The 22,500-nt window shown below is 46.4% G+C and overlaps 2 protein-coding genes across 2 annotated transcripts in view; one reads left to right on the top strand and one right to left on the bottom strand.

The window, feature by feature from the left end:
• The first annotated feature begins 9,108 nt into the window (after positions 1 to 9,108).
• LOC125956542 (E3 ubiquitin ligase RNF157) lies at positions 9,109 to 13,296 on the top strand. Its single transcript, XM_049688538.1, has 6 exons — positions 9,109 to 9,518; positions 9,608 to 9,726; positions 9,802 to 10,755; positions 11,077 to 11,214; positions 11,308 to 12,553; positions 12,641 to 13,296. The coding sequence occupies exons 1-5, from the start codon at positions 9,431 to 9,433 to the stop codon at positions 12,517 to 12,519; spliced, it is 2,511 nt and encodes an 836-aa protein (XP_049544495.1). The 5' UTR covers positions 9,109 to 9,430; the 3' UTR covers positions 12,520 to 12,553; positions 12,641 to 13,296.
• Positions 13,297 to 15,324: 2,028 nt separating this feature from the next.
• The window catches only part of LOC125955568 (uncharacterized), a 23,634-nt gene continuing 16,458 nt past the window's right edge, over positions 15,325 to 22,500 (bottom strand). Inside the window, exons 10-13 of the mRNA XM_049686703.1 lie at positions 21,361 to 22,500; positions 20,981 to 21,262; positions 20,806 to 20,917; positions 15,325 to 19,122 (exon numbers count right to left, since the gene is read on the bottom strand). The exon at positions 21,361 to 22,500 is cut by the window's right edge and continues 429 nt beyond it. Coding sequence (XP_049542660.1) covers positions 18,932 to 19,122; positions 20,806 to 20,917; positions 20,981 to 21,262; positions 21,361 to 22,500 — 1,725 coding nt within the window. The 3' untranslated portion in view covers positions 15,325 to 18,931. The remainder of the gene's footprint in view (positions 19,123 to 20,805; positions 20,918 to 20,980; positions 21,263 to 21,360) is intronic.

Raw genomic sequence — 22,500 nt, 5'->3', positions numbered from 1 at the left:
ATCTCCAGTGGGACACAATTTCATTGGAAATGGAGAAAACGCTAAGAAGCACCGCGCTTACCATTTCGATGGTGGAACACCATCAATAGCACAACACAACACACAACATTCATATGCGTGTGTCACCGTCTTTAATGGGTGTTGTGTGCTGCTGCTGCTGCTGCTGGTGCTGAGGTAAAGAAACCCCGCACGACCAAATGAAAGGAACGGAACGCACGAACGGAGGAGGAAGTGTGTGTAGTAATAAAGGGATGGTGAGGGGCAGGTGGGGTGAAACAGACCGAGGGTACAATTAATTAAGTGTTATTTCGCAATGGTCGCCACCGAATGGCTGGCGACCGGTGGACGACGACTGGAATGGCAATCCGTCAAAGACCCCATCATCAGATCGCCCATACGCAGCGCACCGCGCCTCCCTCATTCGAACGGAACGGAACGCGAAATGTAAATCTCGACTCGGCGTGGTGAGTAATCGTGGCGCGCCGTTGTGACACTAGGCATCTGGCAAAAGCCTACTTCTTTTTCGTTTGTTTGCTTGTTAAGCTGCAAGACCCACAACAACGCGCCCCGTAACCCTGGTGATACTGTTGCTTGGTTGGTATGATCGCGTTAAAGTAGCGGGAGTACTTCTGGTAACATATGCCCGTAAAGACACTCGCGCGCGCGTGCACACCCATCCTCCCCTCCCCACCCCCCACCCCCTTCCGATAAACGATCGACCGGAATTCGATGACGACGATCTTCGACGCCCCTCCGTATGAAGGCGAGGCAGCTGACGACGACACATCGGAGATGGAGTGTTCAAAGGAGCTTGACCCGAAAGGCAACGTGCTTGGTCAGCAGCAACAGGAAGTGCATACACACGGCACAGGTGTCTGACCCAAGCAGCACACCAATACACACGCACCAATCAGTGGAAATCGCACGGCAATCAAATCCTTGTTGTGCCGACGGCAACGACGTTATTATCCATTCAGCGTGCGTTTGGGAAGAGCAAGAACAACCTTCGCGTTCAAGGGGAGGGAGGGTTGCGGTGCTGTGGTTAACAGGTTTTCTGTGTTTTCTTTTCGTTTTCTTTATCGCGTTATCCTGCGCGTGGTCGTGGTGCTTTGGAGCCCGCATCTTCCACAGCTCCGCCTATTTTTAAACCCAATTCACACACCACGAGGACCAGGGACGAGGCTTTCGTTTGCACCTTTTGTACGTTTGCACTATCCCTAAAGGATGGAGATTTGCCGCGTACGCTTTTACAAACTTTTCCTCCAAAAATAACTCACTCGCCGCAAAGTTGCTACTAGATGCACACGGATCAACAGCAGCAGTAGATGATGATGATGATGCTGATGGGGACGCGCACACGAGATTATTGAATGACGAGAAGAAAACAACACAACGGTCAGTTGCAACGGCTAGTCCACAAGTGGCGCCTCCACCTCCATTCGCACCTCCATACCTCCATTCAAGTCAACTGTTGCTCCGTGCGTGGGGTCAGGTAGCACGCACACACCGCCAGAACGCGGCCCGAACCCAGAACGAAGCTCGGATAAAAGAGCGAAACACGATTCAACACACACACACCTACGTAACAGAGAGAGAGAGAGAGAGAGAGAGAGGAGAGAGAGAGAAAAGACAAAAATGGTGAGGGTGTCTTTAGACACCATCGCATGAAACCGGCACCAGCATGCCATTAGTTGAAATCGCCCCTGGATTATGTAGGACGAGTCGAGTCGAAAGTGGAATCGCACGAGATCTATCGTGTAGAGACACCTTAAGAATCCGGATTCTCTCTCTTTCTCTCTCTTCTCTTTCCCCCTTTATCTCTCTCTCTCTTTCTCTCTCTCCGGAGCCAAGGCTTGAGGTTTCCGGGCTGCTCTTGCACGAAGCTTTACTGAGCTCCTGGGATGATTAACACATTTGAATGGCGGCACAACAAAGGCGCAAAGCTGGGCTCCTTCGGCCGGGCCGCGGGGATTCTGCTAGTACTCCGGAGCGTGTTTCATTTGTTTTGAACCGTACAGGTGTGTAGGTAAGGCACGAAATGACATCCACTACTCAGCTGACATGTGTTGCTTCTGGCTACTAGATGAGTAGTACATGATGCTGCTGCTGCCTGTTGCTAATTGTACCTAGCCCGTTTCTTGCCAAAGCAAAGGCAAACTCGTCCAGCATGTCTCTCTCATTCTCCGGGAACGAGCTACGTTCTCTCACTCTCCTTGCTTGCATCGATTAACATGTGCAGCATCCCGCAACCCAGCGAATTCAACGACGAATGCGAGTTGCATCTTTGGTGCACTGACCAAATACGGTTGCATCGTGTAATTCGAACGCAAATGTGCGGAGTAGTCCCTGTTGCTCCACGTGCACTACCACTGCCCTTGGTGCCCCCTTGCTCTCGCGCCATACCTTAGTAGCGGGATACATTTTTAGCTAACGAGCCCAACTGCGCGCTACTCACGACTGACCTGCGGTATGGTGGGGCTTTTGTGCCATTTTTAGAAACGTTACAACTATCAATCATTCACAATCCTGTACAGCTTCCGTCTGCTCTACAAAACGTGACGTGGAGACTGTACGCTTAACGTTAACCACTCCTTGGGGATAGGAGGTTTTTTTTCATTCACATGAGTTACATGACTTTCTGGCGATCAACACTAGTCCCATCGCGGTAAATAATTGAAAAACTAAATGAATGTTTAACATTAAAAATTTCGCGTTGGGTATTAGCTAGCCGTTCTTGACTATTGTGGTATAGTAGTTAGTTTTCCCTGTGCAACATTTGAATTAAGTGAAAAGATATTCAGGGGATTATATCCCATCAAATTTTTTTCAGAAAAATATGTTTAAATGACTTAAAATCAGTCAAAGACCACTGTAAACATAAACTGAAAAAACTGTTTCGGGTCGCCTATTTTTTATTTATATTGTTAAAAAATCTGCATTGAAAATTGAACGCCATAATTTATGGCAGTTTAGGCCATAAATTATTATTACAAATTTTTCCCGCAGCACACATTTTATTTGAGTAAAACATATGTAGGGATAAAGCGCATAAACACCGGCTTTATCCTTATTCAAGCTTTGTGTCACGAGCCCATGAGCCTTGTGATTTGTTCAAACGATTTAAGACATACTCCAAATATCCAACGAAACGAAAGATGATAAACAATTTGAATTTCAATTTCAATTAACTTGAATACTACTTCACACAAATAATTCTTTTAAACGAACAGCTTTAATAATAAAACGGCTATTCATTACTACTTTTTGCCATAAAAATAGAAGGAAACGAAAGGGATAGGTGGACTGAAACTCAGAAAATAGCACCGAAGCGCAAAGCTCTCCGCACCTCAGGCCCTTCGAGAAATCATCACTCCAATCGGAGTTAGAGAAATATCGAAATAAATGGTGTCATTTGGCGCGATGTTGCGGGCAATAATAGAGAAACTTCTGAAACTGAACTTCATCCTTCAACCACAAACCTATCTCCTCCGGACCAGCGGGTTTACTTACATGATCCGAGCCGTGTCCTGGTGCTGCTGCTGCTGCTGCTGTTGCTTGCGCAGCAGTGGTTGCGTCACACCGTGCCCTAGTAGCGAGTCGGTGGCGGCGACGGAGTGCATCTGTGAGGTAGTAGCGACCGTGGTCAGGACATCCTGTTGCTGCAGGTGCTGATGGTGCTGATGATGCTGTAGCTGGTGAATGTTCGGATGTTGCTGCTGGGGATGCTGGGCACCCGATAGGACCGCCGGGGCAACCTGATGCCCAAGGTGGTGTTGGTGATGGTGATGCACAGGCTGTTCATTGCTGCTGCCGTGTCCCACCAACGTTCCCGTGACCGTACTCGATGGGTGGTGGTACAGGTTGTTGTTCGTGTGCAGCTCGACAAGCGGGCGTGAACCAGGGTTACCGATGACGGCAGTAGAAGCAGAAGAAACGGCAGGAGGCGCAGTGGCGACAGTTCCAGGAGTTGGCGGCAGTCTTGCACGACCACTAGCCATTATTTGCGCGAAGATGCCCCCGTGGCTGTGATGCCTAGTATCCCCCAGTGGCCAGTTTAAGATTTCCACCAATGTCCGGAAACCGGAAGGCACGTAATGCAGAAGAAGGCATGAGGGGGCAGAGCATTAATAAAGAGACGTGTACCATGTCCGCGTGACCTTTCTCGTGCAGGTGGTGTGTGTGTTTACTCAGGTTTGTTTTTCGGGGGAAATACGATAGACCGCAAGGATAATAATCAAATTGAATGGCCGCTAAGAGGGAAGTTGAACCAAACACAAAAGCGACCGCATAACAATACAAAACCAAGGAATAGTAGGCAGTGGGAAGAGAGTGAGCGAGAGAGATAGAGAGGGACAAAGTAAAAGCGAGCGAGAGGGTTTTCCTGCCAAAGCATGGGGGACACTATAAGCTTTGGTCCTGGCTGGTCTCAAGGCGGTCAGACCTTTCTTCACATCAGAAGAAGGAAGCGGTCAATTTCCTTGCTTCATTAGGCTCCCAAGAAGGCCACACTACTCAAGACACCAACCGACCGACTACTAGCGCGCCCGCCAGACCCTAGTGCCACCTGAACGGTTCTCACGGATTGACGGATGACCGGTCGTATACCGGCCGAACATTAAGGCACCCCTGTAAAATAGGAACGTGGGGATTCTTGCTGCTTGCTGCTGCTACTTCTGCCAGGGGTGCTTTAATAGCGTGTAGCAACATCAATTGCACCACGGCCACCCCCCATTATTAATACCTGACGCGGGTCACAAGAGTATCACAGACCGCTACCACCTACTGTAGCGCTTCGCGGATCGATTCAACTTGTGTCGCCTACGCACGACACCTGCCTTACACAAGAACTTCATGGAAATTCTCGAAAGAGGCCGGCCAACAAGGTATTGATTACTCGTTTTGGTATCTTTCATCTCGTTAGCGAACGAGGGTGAACAGAGCACGGCATTCCTTGCGATACCTTCTTCGCCGCATAGTTCGATTTCCTAATTTTTCTCACTCTTCACCGGTTCTACGTAACTGAGTAAAGAGACCGTCCTCGCTCTTACCAGGCCGGATATTATGTTTCGTTTTCCGCCGCAAACGAACGTGTCCTACTTTGTGTTATTGTGATCGCGTGTTATCTATACGCAGCAAATGCAGCCGCAGCAAATGCAGCCGCAGCTCATCCTCTCCCAGGGATTAACCCATCCAGGGTTTTCAGCAGCATTCTTATGCAATCATCTAGATCCTGTGCATCCACATAAGGGAGCTACTGATGTTGTTCAAAGCAGCAATAATTGGCAGCTTCGAGAAGCAAACGTTCTTGGTCATTCTTGGTCATTGGTGCAAACAAAAGGTCCTAACTGAATCATGTACGTTTTCTTATCTATCGAAAATACCTGTTGTATCTAGAACAAAGCATCACTCGCAACCATCTTAGTCCCTAGGTATCAGTAAACAAGCGCAAATGAGTTCGCATTAAAAGAAAGAAACTCCATTACTTTTAGCAAGCTCAAAAAACAAAAACAAAGTCTTCTCGCACCGGGCTGCCGCTGCTTTGCATACCAAATGAACAAACAGGCGAACTTGTTGCTTAGCATGCATCGTTGCACCGAAAAAACCGCCATCACACCAGCCCGAAATCTAAGCAGCTATTCGCAGCCATTTGCATGAGACAAACACAATTTGATTAAGCGTAAAAATAGTGCAAAAAAATGTAGCAGAAGTTGGAAAAAATATGTCCCCTCCTAAAAGTTTTCTAAAAAAAAGTGATCCTGCATGGCATGTGTACCTTGCTGTAGCCGCTGGGTTGTGGGTTCGTCGTTACAGGTCGACACCTATTCTGCTGTGCTCCTCCTGTGGCTTGGGTTCAACCCCGGGAGGACCTTGCCGACACGCACGGACGCACGCACGCAAACGTGATGTTGTCGTGCGTGGATATGAGAGGGGTGGGGGCACTGGCGGCGTGATAATTAGGCACGTTAAAGGATTGCTCTGCCGCACTCTTCAAACGAATTCCTTTCTCGGTACACTTCACGGCATACCATACGCGCGCCGCTTCCAACACCTGTACAACAGCCAAGCACTCTCGTACTCTCGACACTTCTCGGTTTTGTTCTCGACACCCCGTATTTTTAAACTATTCGCAGAATTTTCACATTTCTCCGGAACCACGTTTTCGCTTCACCGCGCGAATCTGCTTCACGCACCTACACTCTTGTACACCGGCGCACGCATACACACATGCGGGCGTTCACGAGATACACAAGGATATGTACCGTTGATGACGATAACGACGATGACGATGATGATGGTGATGATATTCACAATTCGGATTGCTCGTCTGTTGGTGGTTGTGGAGTTGCCTCCGCAGCGGGTGTTCGGGGTGGAAAATTGTGGGGAATTTTCGGTTATCCTCTCGTCGTTTCCTTCCCCTCGGCTACCCGTCCGCCCGCCCGCCCCTCGTACGCTTCGCTTAGCCGCGATGGAGCTATAACGATGGGGAGATGGTATTTTTGCTTTCTTGGCAGGCCACTGCGCGGGCACCGCCACACGTGCCGTATTTGATGATTGATTCGCTTTCGTGGCGAGCTTTTCCCAGGTTCTGGCACGCCAACTCCACCTCGTACAGCACTAGAATCAATAGACGGCTAAATGGACAACAGCGGCAACAACAACAGACGACGGTGATGAGTGAAGAAAAGGAGAAAGTGGACGGTGGCTGAGGCTGAGCAAATCGTGTGTGCAATGAGAGAGGTAACAATTAAAATTTCTTATCCAAGTAGCCGGGGGTTCACAGCGATGGAGGTTTAACGACGACGACTACGACGACGACGACGGTGATGGTGATGGCACCGAGGAGCCGATACAATAATTACAGAAACACTTCAAATTGCCACCACGGAATGGTCACTACGGTTGCTACTGCTATTGCTACTATTACTACTGGTGATGCTAGGATCCAGGCATCGAGACCCGACACTACACAATGCGCGAATGAGAAAAAAAGAAACTACAAACCGCGCTCGCTCTTCATAAATCACTTCACGAGCCGTGGCGCCTGCTTTGCCACTTTAATAAATCAACCAACCAACGAACGAACGACCCTAACGAAGGAACAAAAAGTGCTTTCGAACTTTGCAAAACGTATCCAGGCACTACTATGCTGGGGGTATATGCGGAGCGAACGGTGAAAATGTTCGGCGTGGAGTCCTTCTGGCCAGGACGGTTCATGAGCGGACACCACCACACCAACACACACAGCAGCAACAGCAACCAACCACCGCCACGGCAGCAAGCGACCAGTTGAATATTTCATTCCCAATATTTCGCTCCGCACCAACAGCAGCACCGCGAGCATCGAGGGGGTGCGGTAGCCCACTCGGATTCGGATCCTGCTGGGCCCTCGGCTCCGGCTCGGGATCTCGGAACGGCCCCAGGACAGGACACAACCCGGACCGAGACACAGAGAGCGAGAGAGAATGTCTGAGCTGGCTTTCGGTGTACGATACGAACTACTACGAATCGCGCTGTATACTACGATTATTGTCCGTTGAGCCGGGTTGCTTTCTCTCGCCACCCACACCGTCACACCGTCTGGTGGGGGGAGAGAAAGGATTCGTACTACGAAATCTTCCAGCAATTTTGGCCAGCCAGTCAGCCAGCCAGCCAACAGCGGTCGCTACAAACACGTTCGGGAGCAGCGCGCAACAGGAGATCCGCGCGCCGGGCCAGGTAGCCTCTTTCGCTCAAGCAAAACCCCCACCATCCTCCGCTGGATGGCGATTACTCCGTGCCAGGGAAGCAACAGGAGAGACAGCATCGCGCGCGCGGCGCACACACAAACACACCACCATGGCAAGTCCAGGATTGAATGGGCTCCAATGGGATGGTGGTTCTGGTCCTTTTTCAATTGTGCTACTCTGAATGTGATGTCACGAGCCTGCAATAATCCAAGATGTTCTGGGTGACACCGTCATTGGCTTTAGTTAAGATTTGTTTAACTTATGTTAAACCAGCAGGTGGGACAGGTGTTAGGCGTCAGGTGGCTCTGTGCGCTTTAATTGACTATGATGACGACGATTTTTCTAGGTTAATTAGTTGCCAAGTAGTGGATGATGGGTGCTGTTACTCGTAAGACACGCCGGGGGTTTCGTGTTGCTCGGCATCTCGTATCAATTCAAATGTTCAATTCGCTTGTAAAAAAAAACAAAGGTATCCGAAGGACGAAGTGGTTTGTAGTTTGAAATGATATAACAGCGAACTATCTAAAGGAATGGAGCAATATCCACACGTGTGTTTGTGTGGGATTTGGGGAAATCACAGCATGCGCCAGATTGAATCCGTTCGTTCGATTAATATTTTAATCATCCGGGCTAATCCCACGGGAGAGTTTGATTTGGTCTTTAGGCGGAACCAACGGGAAATAAAAATTCCAAGTTTCCTGCGCTTCAAAAAACGGCGTTTTTTTAGGAAACAACTACTGCATTTAGCTAAAATATGAACTTTTGCTTCTCCACTCATACCCAGCGATAACCCTTGATGCACTACCAGCTCCCAAACATGATTCAGGGTTGTAGTAAAGATGGGTACCCCTTTAGCCGTGGCCACACGGAGCGAAAATTTGCGCGCAAATTTACAAATTAATGCCAAATCGTTTACGCTTCGATATGTTTACGTGGCCGGGTTGAGGAAATTAAAATCGTTTTGTGGAAGAAAAGGATTGAACACACTAGCAATGATCACTATCTATCAATGTAAACCACAAATAGAACATATTGCGAGCCCTTCCGTTTGCAAACAGCTTTTACTCTAGGTTTTACGCTCCACGGACCTATAATCGTTTGACAGCATGTAAACGGCAAGCGTAAGTGTTTTGGCATTAATTTTTTCGTTTGCGCTAGAGTTTTCGCCCCGTGTGGCCACGGCTTTTGAATTCGTACGAAAAATAAAACGCTAGGCTCAATTTTTTGCTCAAACTGAGCTACTCGTCGCAATTGCGCTCTGTATAACCGCTGCTTCTGAGCCCGAAATTTCGAAAAAAAAAAGAAAAGAATTGCTCGAGTATTGCTCGAGTATAAACAGGGTGTGAGTGAAACGGAAGATAGAGCTATCAGTTCGCTACGCATGCGAAAGCGAAACAAAAAACCGTAGAGTGAAGGGGTTTATGACTGGGAGCAGGTCCACGCAAAAAGAAAGAAATCCTCACGTATTCTCCAATAATTTTACCCAAAGTTGTAGCTGCAGCTGTTGTTGGCCGAGTTAACATCGAGTGTTCCGGTGCTGGAGTAGCGACGTATCGGCCCCGTACGGAAAATGTATACCTCTTTGCGCTGACCCAAGTCCGACCTAGTTCCGCTAGCGCCTCCAACAGTCCGAGGAACGAAAGAGGGACGGCCGAACAGACGGTGGTGGTATACTATAGTAGGAGGAAGGCCAAGGCAAAAATATGGGACTATTTGCAAGCAGGCAGAATGCGACCGTCGAGGAGACGGACGTAAGCCTGAACCACCTTTACAAATATCCGCCCCGTTCGGGTAAGTAGGAAAATTCAACACCGATGTGCGAAATCCGTGCTCCAGTTTCACACTAACCGGATATTCTGGTCCTGGTCTTCTGGTTGCAGGGAACTACTTCGGGACGCATTTCATTATGGGCGGAGAACGGTTCGATACGCCACAACCGGAAGCGTATCTGTTCGGGGAGAATGCAGATCTCAATTTTCTCGGCTCTAAACCTACTCCAGTAAGCCAGCGGTGCCACTCGATGGACAATCGACGGGTTTTTACCGTTCTCCGTTTCTATTTGTTTCCCTTTCAGTTTCCATACCCGCCGCCGCAAGCAACCGAACCAACGAAAACACTGAAAAGTTTGGTAAACATTCGCAAGGAATCGGTTCGGTTCGTGAAAGTGGCCGAGGGAAACAATGCCAAACCGGTGGCAGCAATCAATAGCCCAACCAGTCCTGGAAGCGTAGAGCCCGGAATCGGGAAGACAACCGCCCCGAGCGGTGCCAGTAACATTGGTTACAATATTGAGTTTGTGTTCGATGCCGATTACGCCTGTCTTATCACGATTCACTACTTCTCCATCGAGGACATTGGACCGAATGGGTTAAGCTATCTGTCGCGTGATTCCGCCATCTCATCGGAAACGTTCCGCTTTCAGCGTGGCGTCAATCAGGTATTTTCTGCACCACACCACATCGTGTATCCAGCGATGTACGCGGAGGATGATCTGACGTACGGCCCGGACAAGGATACGCTCCCGGTGGTGATACATTGTGTCGTTGGGGACGGCGGTGCAACCGCAGGAACAGGGGCAAATGATGAGATGAGCGCTAGCCGGCAATCGCACGCTACGATTTGCGTGATCGATCATCACTCCGATGGCACGTATGCGTTGCGAGCGCTGAAGCAAAAGATCTTCGTCGATGGGCTGTGCTATCTGCTGCAAGAAATTTACGGTATCGAGAACAAGCTTACGAGCAAATCCATCACCGATGAGGAGACGGAGGATAATGGAAGCGAGTGTGTCATCTGCATGTGTGATACGCGCGATACGCTCATCCTTCCCTGCCGCCACTTGTGTCTGTGCAACTCGTGTGCCGACTCGTTACGGTATCAGGCGAACAACTGTCCCATCTGTCGGGCACCGTTCCGAGCGCTACTGCAGATCCGGGCGGTACAGAAGGATGTGACTGGAAATGGCATAACGTGTGGTAGCGGAGCAGGCGGCGGTGGTGGTACACCGGCGGCACAGAATTCAACCGATGTAAGTATGACAGAAGGGTTTTTGGAGATTTTGGATCCATTATGCTTACTCTGATAAGACCCAGTGTACGGGGCCTTTTGACTATGAATCAGAGCTCTTTCTTCCTGTCGTTTTTGCTGTTTCGCAAGCTCTTTGTTTCGCAGTTCACTTATTTGCGTTGCTACGATTAGACTCTTCGAAGTATGTTTTCTTTAATTCCTTCGTAATTCCATAGTTTGATGATAAAAAAGCGAACTAAAAAGGTCATTTTTCTAAAACGCGGACTGCTTAGTCATGCAGCCGGGTAATGCGAAAAATATATGATATTTTTTCCATTTTTAGGGTACTGATAACATTCCGGCAGGATACAAGACCATATCACTTATCGAGGCCTTGAATGGTCCGGTCGTGTCCGTTAAAGCGGTTACTGGCACAGAGAGCAGTGGCGCTGTGGCAGAAGCTGGCAGTGATGGTAATCGAGTAAGTGAATAAACGCGATCACAAGTTCTGGTCATCTGTTAAACTCACTTCAAATCCGTTACAATTTGTGACGGTTTTCGCATTACATTTTAGGGCAACGAGAATGGGTTTGGCTTCCGCAGTAAACTCTCGAAATCCTCCACCGATCATAGCAGCAATGGTGAGCTGGCCAACGGTAGTCTGGTTTCCGACAAATCGTCCGGTGTAGCTACCGGTGACGTACGGGTGCAGTTGCTTGCAACAGACGGCGAAAGTGGAGTCTCAGTTAGCGTTGTTGGCGATGGTGGCGCTAGTGCAACATCGGCCGCCAGTGCAACTACTGCTGGTGGCATCATTATTCCGGCCGTCTGCACCAAGAAGGAGCTTCTCTCGAAACATTCACCACTGATGCAGCGTGCACCGCTAAGCAAAGATAAAAATCCACGCGAAAAGGGTCACCGTATTGCCAATGCCAACAACAGCACCGCCAGTGGAGGAAACTCTGGCAAGACTGTTAAGTCACCGTCGGACAAACCGATTGGTTTCCATCTCGTACACGAGAAACCACCGATGAAGCCGATGTCGGAGCTGAACGAGAACGATGATGATAGCGATGTCGATAAGGCGGCACCGTTGCTTCGCAAATCTGGCAGCTACGAGGCCAAGAAACATCCGGATAGCAGTGCTATGAAGAAGCTGTTGATCGGTGGGGGCGGTGTTGGTGGTATGATCGGTTCGGAAAGTTCAATTCAAGGGATGGATAAGACTTCTCCCACGGCCGTCATAACGGAGCTGCTGAAGGGGGCAATCCTTGGTGATGTTGGTAGCGAGACTAACGGCTTGGGCGTAATGGACCGCGATGGCGTAAGAGGAGGCAGTGCAATGATAACGATTGTAGCGGACGATTCGGAAGATTACTACACACCCGAAGATCCGCCAGCGACTAGTCCACTCAAGGTGATGGACGATGAGCCCGCATCGCGGGAGCTGTTGAGTGGAGGACGTAAACCGTTGCACACTGGTACCATCACGGCCAGCGTTGTCGTTCCACCGCCACCACCACCGTCGGCACTGTCCGTGCTTAAGGAGGAAACGTCGCTACAGGGTTCACTGCCGGACAGTCCGATCAGTGGTAACTCGCAGACGTCCACGCGCAGCTCGAGTGATAGCTACTCGTCCAGCTCGAGCACCCGCCAGCTGCTCTCATCCGGAGCCGTTCCGAACGATACCCCAACGCATGCCCTGAGCTCTGTAGATTCCACTACCACCACTAACGGTAACAGTGCCGTCTCGAAGATAGCCGAATGTAGCATTGAGAGCGATTAGAGCCTTTACTGGAACGCATTTGCATTTCAAATGGGTAATTACTTCAACGAGCATCGAGTAGTCGGGACATCTCAACGGTTTTTAGAAATATTTTATTGTTCCATCGTTTCCCTTTTTACAGATCGGCTGCCGGCCAAGCTCCGATGACAAGAACCAAGCTTAATGGCAGGCTGTTGTGTACGCTGTTCTGGTGGCTGCATATGCTGCGTGCGTACGTGTGTGTATCTGTGTGTCCGTTCCCGGGTATTATAAGCCGCATTTGTCCTGGATGATTCCCTTCTCGTTTTTCAACCTACCCCACCTCCCTTCCAGTCCCACCATCACTTATGTGTTGCTGTTCGTTATTTACCCGCGTGGATGGCTCCCGTATTAAGGTTCTAAGCTCTAAGAAGATATTCTCCTAGGTTCTACCTTATACAGCGCGTAGATTGACGTTTGATATAATTATTGTGAAAACAACAATACGTTAGCTGTAATAAAAGTACTATTTTCATACTCAAACGTATAAACCTAACACAATAACACACATTACACGGTGAGTTTTAAAGGAAATAATCAATTCGAAATTTGACTTCTCCATCCCAGTGGGTACGTAACGTGTGTGGTTGAATATCATTCAGCTAAAACCGTTTTACTACTTGGTCGGATGTTTGCTTCGGAGTAAACAATCAGCTGATGCATTTTGAAAAATCCTTCCTTCTTATGTTACTAGCAGTAATAAAAGAAACAGTGATCAACAATAAAAAAAAACTATATTACTTTATTCATCACTCCGCGACACGATTTTGGTGTCTTATCCGGCGAATATGTCGAATACACCGTACATTGCATTGTTGATCGTGCGTGTGATCATACGTCCGAATTTCTGTAAAGCAAAAGCAGAAGAAACACATAAACATCACTCATCTGCAGCGCCACAGCTCAGATCTGTCGGCCACTCACAAGTTTCTGTCGTCTTAGCTTTAGCGGCACAGCTTCCGTATCCTCGATGACAAGGCACAGCAATAACAGAAGCACGGCTATCGTACAACGCAGAAGGAAGAGTTTTCGCCGAATCTGACCCATAGTAAGTTCCTCGCACTTAACACTTGCAAGATGACTTCCAAATGTGTGAACACATCGAGGGTTGTCCGTTGAATCAAACGGAAACCTAGCGTAGGTCGAAGGTTATATGCCAGTACCAGGGTACTTACATTATACACCCCCTTCCAAATTCAATAGAAGGTAAACTTAGCTATGCCAAATGTGGCGTAAAGCACCAACCGTACCAATCCCAGCACTTATTTGGTACTTGGTTTCATGGCTCTTCATTGTTCACGTATGAGTCTTTCTCATCCGTTATCGGGTGGGAACTGCACATGCAATCAGTTCCTACAAACCATCGTGGGGCGGTTCATTGGAGCAATATTTCCACAATGGCGCCTATAAGACGCAGATGTAGTAATTTGGGTCGAAGAATTCGAATCGCTACAAACGTATGTAATTATGAATTTAAGTGGATTGCAGAGCAACGGCATGAGCGAAACTAATCAATACGGATTATTTTATAACCGTCGTAAGCAACGCTTTAACCTAAAGCGGCATTCTGTTTGGATCAACTACTGTTAGTATAGAAGCCATGCCTTGGTCTTCCGTTATTCAGTAAAACTTTTGCGAGTCCCATTTTATTCCCTGTTTGTGACCGTATGATATTTTTACTTAAGGTATTAGCGTTACCAAAATTCACGTGATCTTATAAAAAAGCATCGATCTTGACCTCCTGAACAAAAAACATCTCAATTCAGGGCGTTTTTTTTTATAAAAGGATGGACGATGTTTAAATTTATGGTGTTATGCGTTTCTGTAAATACCATTTTATGGATCACAGGCAATTAGTGTTATAAAATCCACTAGTCATACTAGTCGGAAATACTAGTCGAAATGTATTTTTTACGAAAGAGAAACGATACCATTTTATTTCAAAAATAATCTTTAATCGGCATCTAAGTTAACTACCCATGACTCCAATGGAGCACCCGGAAACTAGCTGACCTATGGGCATTAAGAATAATTTTAATGTTAAGTGCCGATTTAACTCTCAAAATAAAAACATTAACACGTAAATGAACAATGCAAGGCAAGCATAGAATAAGAAACAACATAGCGGTTTACAAGAATCATAACTGTATAATTGCCTCCCGATGCATTAGTAATGGCTCGTCTGTCCGCAAGAGACGTCGAAGGAAGTAACTGCAGTCGACGCATGGCGGTCCATATGAAACAGTCTGATGTACTTCGGATTTCCGTCATGTTCGAGTTGACTTACACGTTCCGTTGTGTCGTTCGAGTAACACCGTGGTATGTCGGTTAAGAGACACCATACATTGCTGCCCTCTTTTCATAAGTGTCTTCTGCGAGTTCAAAGTAACTATAGATCAGACCTTGTCTTGTTTTTCATCCGTAAAACGTGTCGCGACTCGCATAGTCATGTTGGCCTGCAATGGCACATGGTGGCATTTAGCAAATTGCCATGATAAGGCGGGAAAGCAGAAAGGTTAACTGGCTTAAGTAGATACTTTCTTCGTTTTGCCAACAGCACATGCTGGGAAACCTACAACTAATTATGTGACCGTCCTAATAAGATGCGTGTGTATACCTGGTTCATTCACTTCTCGTGCACCAAGGGGCACTTCTCGTGCACCAAGGGGCACTTCTCGTGCATGGCATCACTTGTACAGTTGGCTCAACATTTCTTTCCGGTTATCCAGTAAACTGCAACAAGGGGACGGTTTGATTTTTTTTTTGTTAAGTTTCTTCAACGACGATCAAGTTTATTACGTTTAATATGTATATATGCGTCAGCCTGTTTCGTTTGCTTTGTGTTTCGTGTTCCTGTGATTTCGGTGTTGTTGTGTTATCCCCTTTACCTCTTCTCTTCACAACTGCAGTCTGATTATTGTACAGTTTCTTGACTTGCGTCAACAAGTTATAGTTTATTCATCGTTTACTCTTTCCATAAGTAGTAATAATAATTTAACATCTTATGCGCTACTCTCTTTCTCTCCCTCTCTGTTTCGCTCTATGTCTTTGCTCATATAATTTGCTCTCAATCGCCCATGCACTGCGCTCCTGTAGCCGGATCAACCCGTAGCCAAATCGGCACAGGGTTTGTTAACCCCTAAAATACCTCCCTACGCAAGCTATTCACCGAGGCCGGCTTTCGTTGCTATGGGGATGATGATGCGTAGCGCCGAGCGAAAGCAAGAAAATCCATTTTATGCTCAATTCATTTATGTTGGTAATGGTGGTAATGAGTCTTATATAATGTTTCCTATAATTGCATCTAAGTTTAAAATGTATGCTTTGTTTATTAGGTAGATAGTTTTCTTTAAAAAGAAAAAAAACCTTTTCGAGCGCAATCAAATTTACATCACTCTTCTAAACGCATCTTACTGGAGCGGTATACCATGCAAAGTGAATGAGCAAGGGTTACATCACGTAAACACTAAGGAATGTAGGGCTAATTAAATTGTATCCATCGCTCACCGCATATGCCACTTCCTGTTTCTGACCAATTTCGGGCACCTACTCTCACTCTCACAACATTAAAAAGAAGATAACACAACAGACGAATAATTTCTAATATGGCAGGAAAAAATGCAAAAGTGAAAACAAACAAAAAAAAGGATAATTAAACCCAAATGTGCAATGCAATGCGATTTCCAATAATTTACAACCTCCAAATACAGGACCCACCAGTGGTCCATTTTTACTGTTGTGGTAAATACCAAACGAAACGCACACGGTTTGCGTTCTATATTTGCGTGAGAGCGTGCTTTCTTCTACGTTTGCTAAAATTGTACTACTAGTTGTTGGCTTGCCGGTAAAAGAACAGTGTCTTCATTAGCATCGTGTTTTAGTGACCGAGTTTTGTACGGAAGGATTTAAAATATTGAGCTAGCTCGTCTCGCCTCGCCTGCATTCCACTCAACACTTTTCTTTTCTACTCGACTCTACATCCCTTCAACTCAAATCAGGTATCTTTGATGAATTAAGGATTTTTTGGAGAAAAAGTGAAGTGGTTCCATTTGCAGCGATTCTCACATTATGGCATCGCTAAACATGCTCTACGGCCGTCCTCTGCTCTCTAAAAGCTACCCCACCATAGTACACAGTGTGAATGATACTAACGAAACAAAGCGAACCGGAACACATCGAATTATCACAAGAATTCTGCGGCCAGAGTCGGTCTGGTGTGATGTCTGGTATCACTCCCCTCCTTGGCTCTGGTACCCTATTGACAATTTAGAATACTGCGTTTGTCGTCGATCCAGCTATTCATCCCACCCCTTCTCCAATAACCCCGTCCGATTGACAACCGAATAGAACGATCATCACCGTCATTTTTCGACAAATTGACTGAGCAAATAATTGTAGGCGACCGGTGGCCATACATGTGACCATCCTATACTGATCGTTATTTGGTGGATTATTGGTTAGGTGTGTTTGTGGGCTAGTAACATTATCTGATCTTCGCCTTCTAATGGGTGACTCGCCTGTGCCGGACTATTGCTTGATGTGTGAGTTGTTGTACCGAGTAAGTGTGTACCGAGTTACGGTTGCGTTAATTGATAACGATTTTACTGTTGGGGTTAATTTTATGTCTAAACATTGCGAATAGTTCAAGAGTCATAATATGGCTGTGATAAGGTATGGGTTACGTTCATTGAATAATTTATCTCCCACATCCAGTTAGCTTGTTCTTACAGACTTTGTTATCAGCACTACCTTCCTTGTATACGAATTTCGATTGACACTTGCTGTGATCGAGCTGTTTTTTTTTTCGCAGGTGATATGGGAAAGGAAAGCAACAATGAAGCGGAAAATATCCGTCTGCAGGCTTCCGCTGCATCTCAACAATTCATAATTGACTGCAGCTACACTCATCTATTCCATTCTCAGTTCCGAACACTTCTCGTCTGTTTGAGCAAATGCGAGGACGATTAGGTTTCAGTCCGCTAGAACAAAGGATCATCGCCCACTAACGAATCTTCAAAACCCAGATGAAACCGAAAAGCTAGATACGAGCTTGAATGTTACACGATCTATGCTAGATGGTGAGATTCGATTTTTTTGTTAAAGCCGATTGCGATTATGATATGGATTTCTCAAGAAGAAGTAGTGCTTACCATTCTACTTGGATCGAACGATAGTAATCGCTCAGAGAAGCTCTTGTTGTGGTGTGTATGGGTGTGTGTGTTGATAGGGTGATTTATGATATTTTTTCTTGCTTTTGCTCTATTTCAAAACTGCTCCATTCCACTGCTGTTATCACTAATACTTGATAATTGATGCACTAATTTTGCGGTAATAATATAAGTCGTAGTTAGGCAGGTAATGCGTTGTCGATACGAATGTATGTTTTATATTCCTTTCATCTGAATATTTGCCGCCTACGTTTATCGTTCTCACTGTGTTTCAAGTACTTTGTTTTCGCATTTTCCATAGCAAAGCCAAACCCAAAAAATTGCCTGCTTAATTGAATCGAGACCAACCTGTGATCGATCAACCATTGCACCAGTATGGTGTTGCTGCTGCTGATGCGATTGGTTACCGATGCATAAGCCCGACGATCGCGGAATTAGCTAATTTAGATTTGATGTTTAGAAAATACAACCAAATGTAAGCGTTCCAGCTTCCCGTTTTACAGGACATTCGATCCAATAATTCCGCTAAGATCCGTTAAGATCGAGTCTAGTTGGCTTGCTATCAATGCACCAAAATAGACCAAAACTCATAGGTAATGGGCGTCTTGATTAGATAAGAAACCGGTTTCGATGGCAGTACCAAGGTACTTCACTAATGATTGCCCGCACGCTCAGTACACTACGGCATATGTCGTTGAGAGTTAGGTGGAGTAGCTTGTGTAGATACCCTTGCTGCCCTAGCGTAGTCAATTGATACATATTTGGTTCGATATTAATTCACTGGTATAGCCGTCTTCAAAGCCAGTAGTGCGACCTCACTAGTATTCTGCAGCATAAGTGATTTATGAACACAGCGGTAACTTGCAAAGCCCTATGGCTAGCATTTCCTTTTGGCTGTAGGGTACAAAAGGAATTGGCAATGCCTCAAAAGTAATGGCGGTCAGTATCGAGATGAAACTGTTTGAAATAGTTTCTATCTAATCAACGAGCCTTTAGGATCGGTAGCAATTAGCACCTAAGGCTGAAATACGGGTTTGTCTGGAAGATCGTATGTGTTTCACCGTGCTGCATCGTCCCTAGCACCATTCCCCTCCATATCGAAGCTCTTATCGTGTAAGCTTTTGCATTACGGCTCCCATAGGAAAATTGGCTACTAAGACACGGACGGAAGTCAACTGATATTTTCCTCCCTAATTATTTCTGCCCCCGGCTAATCTGGGTGGGGCTTAGGTAAAGTAATTCTCACGCTGTTGATACAGGGGAAGTGGTTCCGCCGGTGAATCCGTATCGTAATCCTCTAGGTCCGATTCATAGTGATCTTTTTCGTCATGGGACAGTTTACTGTTTGCTGCTGCCACTGCACTGAGGGCACTGCTGGTTCGCTTGATCTTCGATGGAAGCACGGCGGACGAGTTTTCTGCGTAGATAAGGTGCACCATTGGAGCAAAACGATAGGAAAAAAGAAAAGATTAAACATTTGATTAGTCAACGGGCTACGAATTTACGCTTGATAAAGCCAAAACCATGCATAGAACTCAAAAGGGCTTGGTCCTTTATCGTAAAAATCGTAACAAACGACATGCAACATCCTCTGATATATGGCTGATGAACTCCCGCGCGGTACATTCTCATCGCTAGGACAAATGCACAACTTCGGGAAACAGGTATCGGGAATGCTTAGCATGAGAAGATGATCGTGTACGTGTCATTGAATGGGTGATTAATGATTTCGTAACACTTTCATAGGTTTGATCGATGAAGCCCAACATTATCTTAAGCTTCCTTTTGCGGCGAAATGTTTAGCGGAGCCATCCGGAGCTGCCTCCATTCCTGAACAACCAAGATCAGAAAGAACATTTTTCTATGCGTAGGTACCCCGTCTCATTCCCAGCTGTACTATCCGTCGGTCCTGTGAAACCAGTACAAACCTGTGAGTTCGTCGTCGGTAACAGTAAAGTTGGCCATCTTTTGATCCTCTGCATGAATGTGTTTGTGTTAAAGATTGTCGCCGTACGCATTTGTTTTGTGTGGCAGGAAATGAATTAAAAGTGTTTCTTCAGTGGCATAGTTATTAGTAATCATCATGTGAATGAAGTTTTGCATGAATGGATGCACAACGATGTATTCCGATACAACAAATGATGGTGGTAGTGGTGGTGTTGGTGATGGTGCGAGCACAAAGAGACATTTGATTTGCATGCGTTGCACGGCAGCGGCTGGTCCGGTTCAGAACCCCCAGTGAATTATTTCGGTGGCGCAAATTGGCAGCAAGAACAGCTGGCACAAACTACACGTGCCCGTGAACTTTGCGCACACACTCAATGCAACACAACACACAACAACTAATCTTAACATGGGCGCAATGCAAGACAAGCAGCACTACTACTTTTGTGCATTAGTTGCTGAATGATGACTGGGATTGCCTGGAGTAAATAAGAAAAGGAAGAAAAAATAATAAAACATAAAACATAGAACATAATTTTAAAGGATGCGTATTAAATGATAAAAGAAAAACATTACTCTCAGTTAAGCAAGGCTTTCGACAGCTAAAATAAATAGCAAGTCCATTAAGGCAATAAACTCATATGATAATGGAGGATTCTTTATAAAGTTTGAGTAATTTAGAATCCAGAATTACTGGCCTGGAAACCGATAGACGAGAGCAGTAATTCATATTTACTTGTTTCATTTCATGCACCATTTCGTAACATAATATTGTAATTTCTTGTAATATGAAGCAACGAAGGTATTCGGAACTTGTACTAGTTCCTCTAAATCCTAATTCTAAATCCTCTATTAATTTGCCTAAAACATTTTAATATGGTATGTGCATGATCTTCCTACTAAAAAAAGGAATTGAAATAGTTTTGTGTCATGTTAAAGTGCCCTAATTAACACATTTATAGCGAATATAATACGTATAGTCCAATTTTTAACACCAAAACTATAACTAAGTGCTCATCCTCTAGCAGCAACTATAGTGTTTCAAAGTAAGTACACCCATAGCACACATCAAACTTGCAAACATTGCTCATTTTTATACGCTCTCGGCGTTACCTAAAGACTTTAATCTTCGCCTGGGAACGCGGAAGTGACTTACCTGCAACGATCTTACTCATTTGCATGACCTGCTGGGCAAGTATCTGATTCAGCTGAATAAGATGCTCGCGTTGCTTTTTCTCGGCGTTCGGAGCAGGATTTGCACCGGGTTCCTTTAGAATATGAGGGAAAAAATGAAACAATCGTCTACAAAGGGTACCAAATAAAACACTCACATTAGCACCACTACCAATAGGCGTGTCGGAGAGCATCTTTTTGATCGCTTCCACCTTCTCCTGACGGCGCCTTTTCTCCTCTGGAGACAGCTCAGGAGTTTGCTCCGGGACGTAGCGCTCTGGTATAAGGATCTTGCTTGGTGCTGCCAACAGCTTATCGATCGTGTGCTCGGAAATTTTCTCTCGAGGTCCTAACGCCGATCGCACTACGTCCGGTGCGTTCGAGCGCGGTCGAATCGTCACCTCCAGATCGACGTCATCTCTCGCACGCCAATTGACATTCTGTAAAAGAAAAATACGGTACAAAATCATCATCAAATGTCAGATCCAACATATTCCGCCACTTAATGGCACGATCTTTTGGTTCTGCACAAACTTACATTTTTGTTCATATCGTTTTCGCTGTGCATCAGTTCGATTGATTTGGCATTTACGTGATGAGGAGCCGTATGGTGACGTCGCTTATCCTTCGGTACCGCCCGTCGATGTCGTGCTTGGGTTTCAGCTCGCTGCCTTTGCATTGCTGCCTGCTGTTGCTGTTCGGACGAGATTCCTTTCGCCTCACCTCCACTGCTACTGCCAGCTGAATCACCACTAGGGGTGTCTCCGAGTGCATTAGTAGGACCACCACCCGTTGCAGCCATCTCGTTAATGATCTGTTTGGCCGCTTCACTCTGAAACACGGGCCCTAACTCTGCGCTTGCATTCGTGAGGCTTTGAATGGATTCGGTTTTCCGCTTTAAACCGCTAGCACCGAGAGATGTCGACATACTAGAAGCACCGGACGTATACTGAGGATGGGGCTGTTGCTGCAGCTGATGCTGTTGTTGCTGGTGGTATAGATCGGAACCACCATCACTGCTGCCATTCATAACATATTTCGATTGCAACGAGGGTTCAAAGTGCCCAGTGTAAAGATCTGCCTGTCGGTCGATAAGCGAAACCGGATAGCTAGTACCGTTTGCCGAGGCCGCGACGCTGCTGTAATAATCACTCATCAGACCACTACCATCCATTGGCGAGGGTCCTCCAATGCTACCGGTTGTGTCTTGATTGTGCACGAACAGCTCATGCGTCTCGTAACCGCGGGGTAACGAGCGTGATCGCTGATAATCCTCCATCAGCTGGGCCTCCTCCTCGAGCACCTGATCTAAGCTGAGCGCTATATTGCGATCATTCTTTTCTTTATCCCGCATGCGTCGTTCCGATTCGCGTTTCACGATTCGTACCGTTTTGATTTCCTGCTTATCTCCTGCCATCGCGGCAGCCCCGTAGCTGTACGCTCCGCCACCACTGTAAAGCTCATCCATTGAACCATCTCCATCTTGAGCATACTTATGGCCAGCCATCAGTGTGCTGCTGCTGTTGTTGTTGCTAGCTTGGCTGGGTAGGAACAGACTTTGCATTTCATCGTCGATTGTCAGCACGCTTGAGCTCGATGAAGAAAGCGTCCGGTGGTGCTGGCCATCCTTACTGCCACCGGTCGAATCCAGATCGGTTTCAACCCAAGATGATGAAAA

This window comes from Anopheles darlingi, chromosome 3, assembly GCF_943734745.1.
Source record: "Anopheles darlingi chromosome 3, idAnoDarlMG_H_01, whole genome shotgun sequence".
NCBI lineage: Eukaryota > Metazoa > Arthropoda > Insecta > Diptera > Culicidae > Anopheles > Anopheles darlingi.
The sequence above is the reverse complement of the archived record's forward strand: the minus strand, read 5'-3'. Positions and strand labels throughout refer to the sequence as shown.

Coding starts and splice junctions, on each gene's coding strand:
- LOC125956542 (XM_049688538.1), top strand. CDS start 9,431: ATGGGACTATTTGCAAGCAGGCAGAATGCGACCGTCGAGGAGACGGAC. Junction 9,519..9,607: donor CAAATATCCGCCCCGTTCGG/GTAAGTAGGAAA, acceptor TTCTGGTTGCAG/GGAACTACTTCGGGACGCAT. Junction 11,215..11,307: donor CTGGCAGTGATGGTAATCGA/GTAAGTGAATAA, acceptor ATTACATTTTAG/GGCAACGAGAATGGGTTTGG.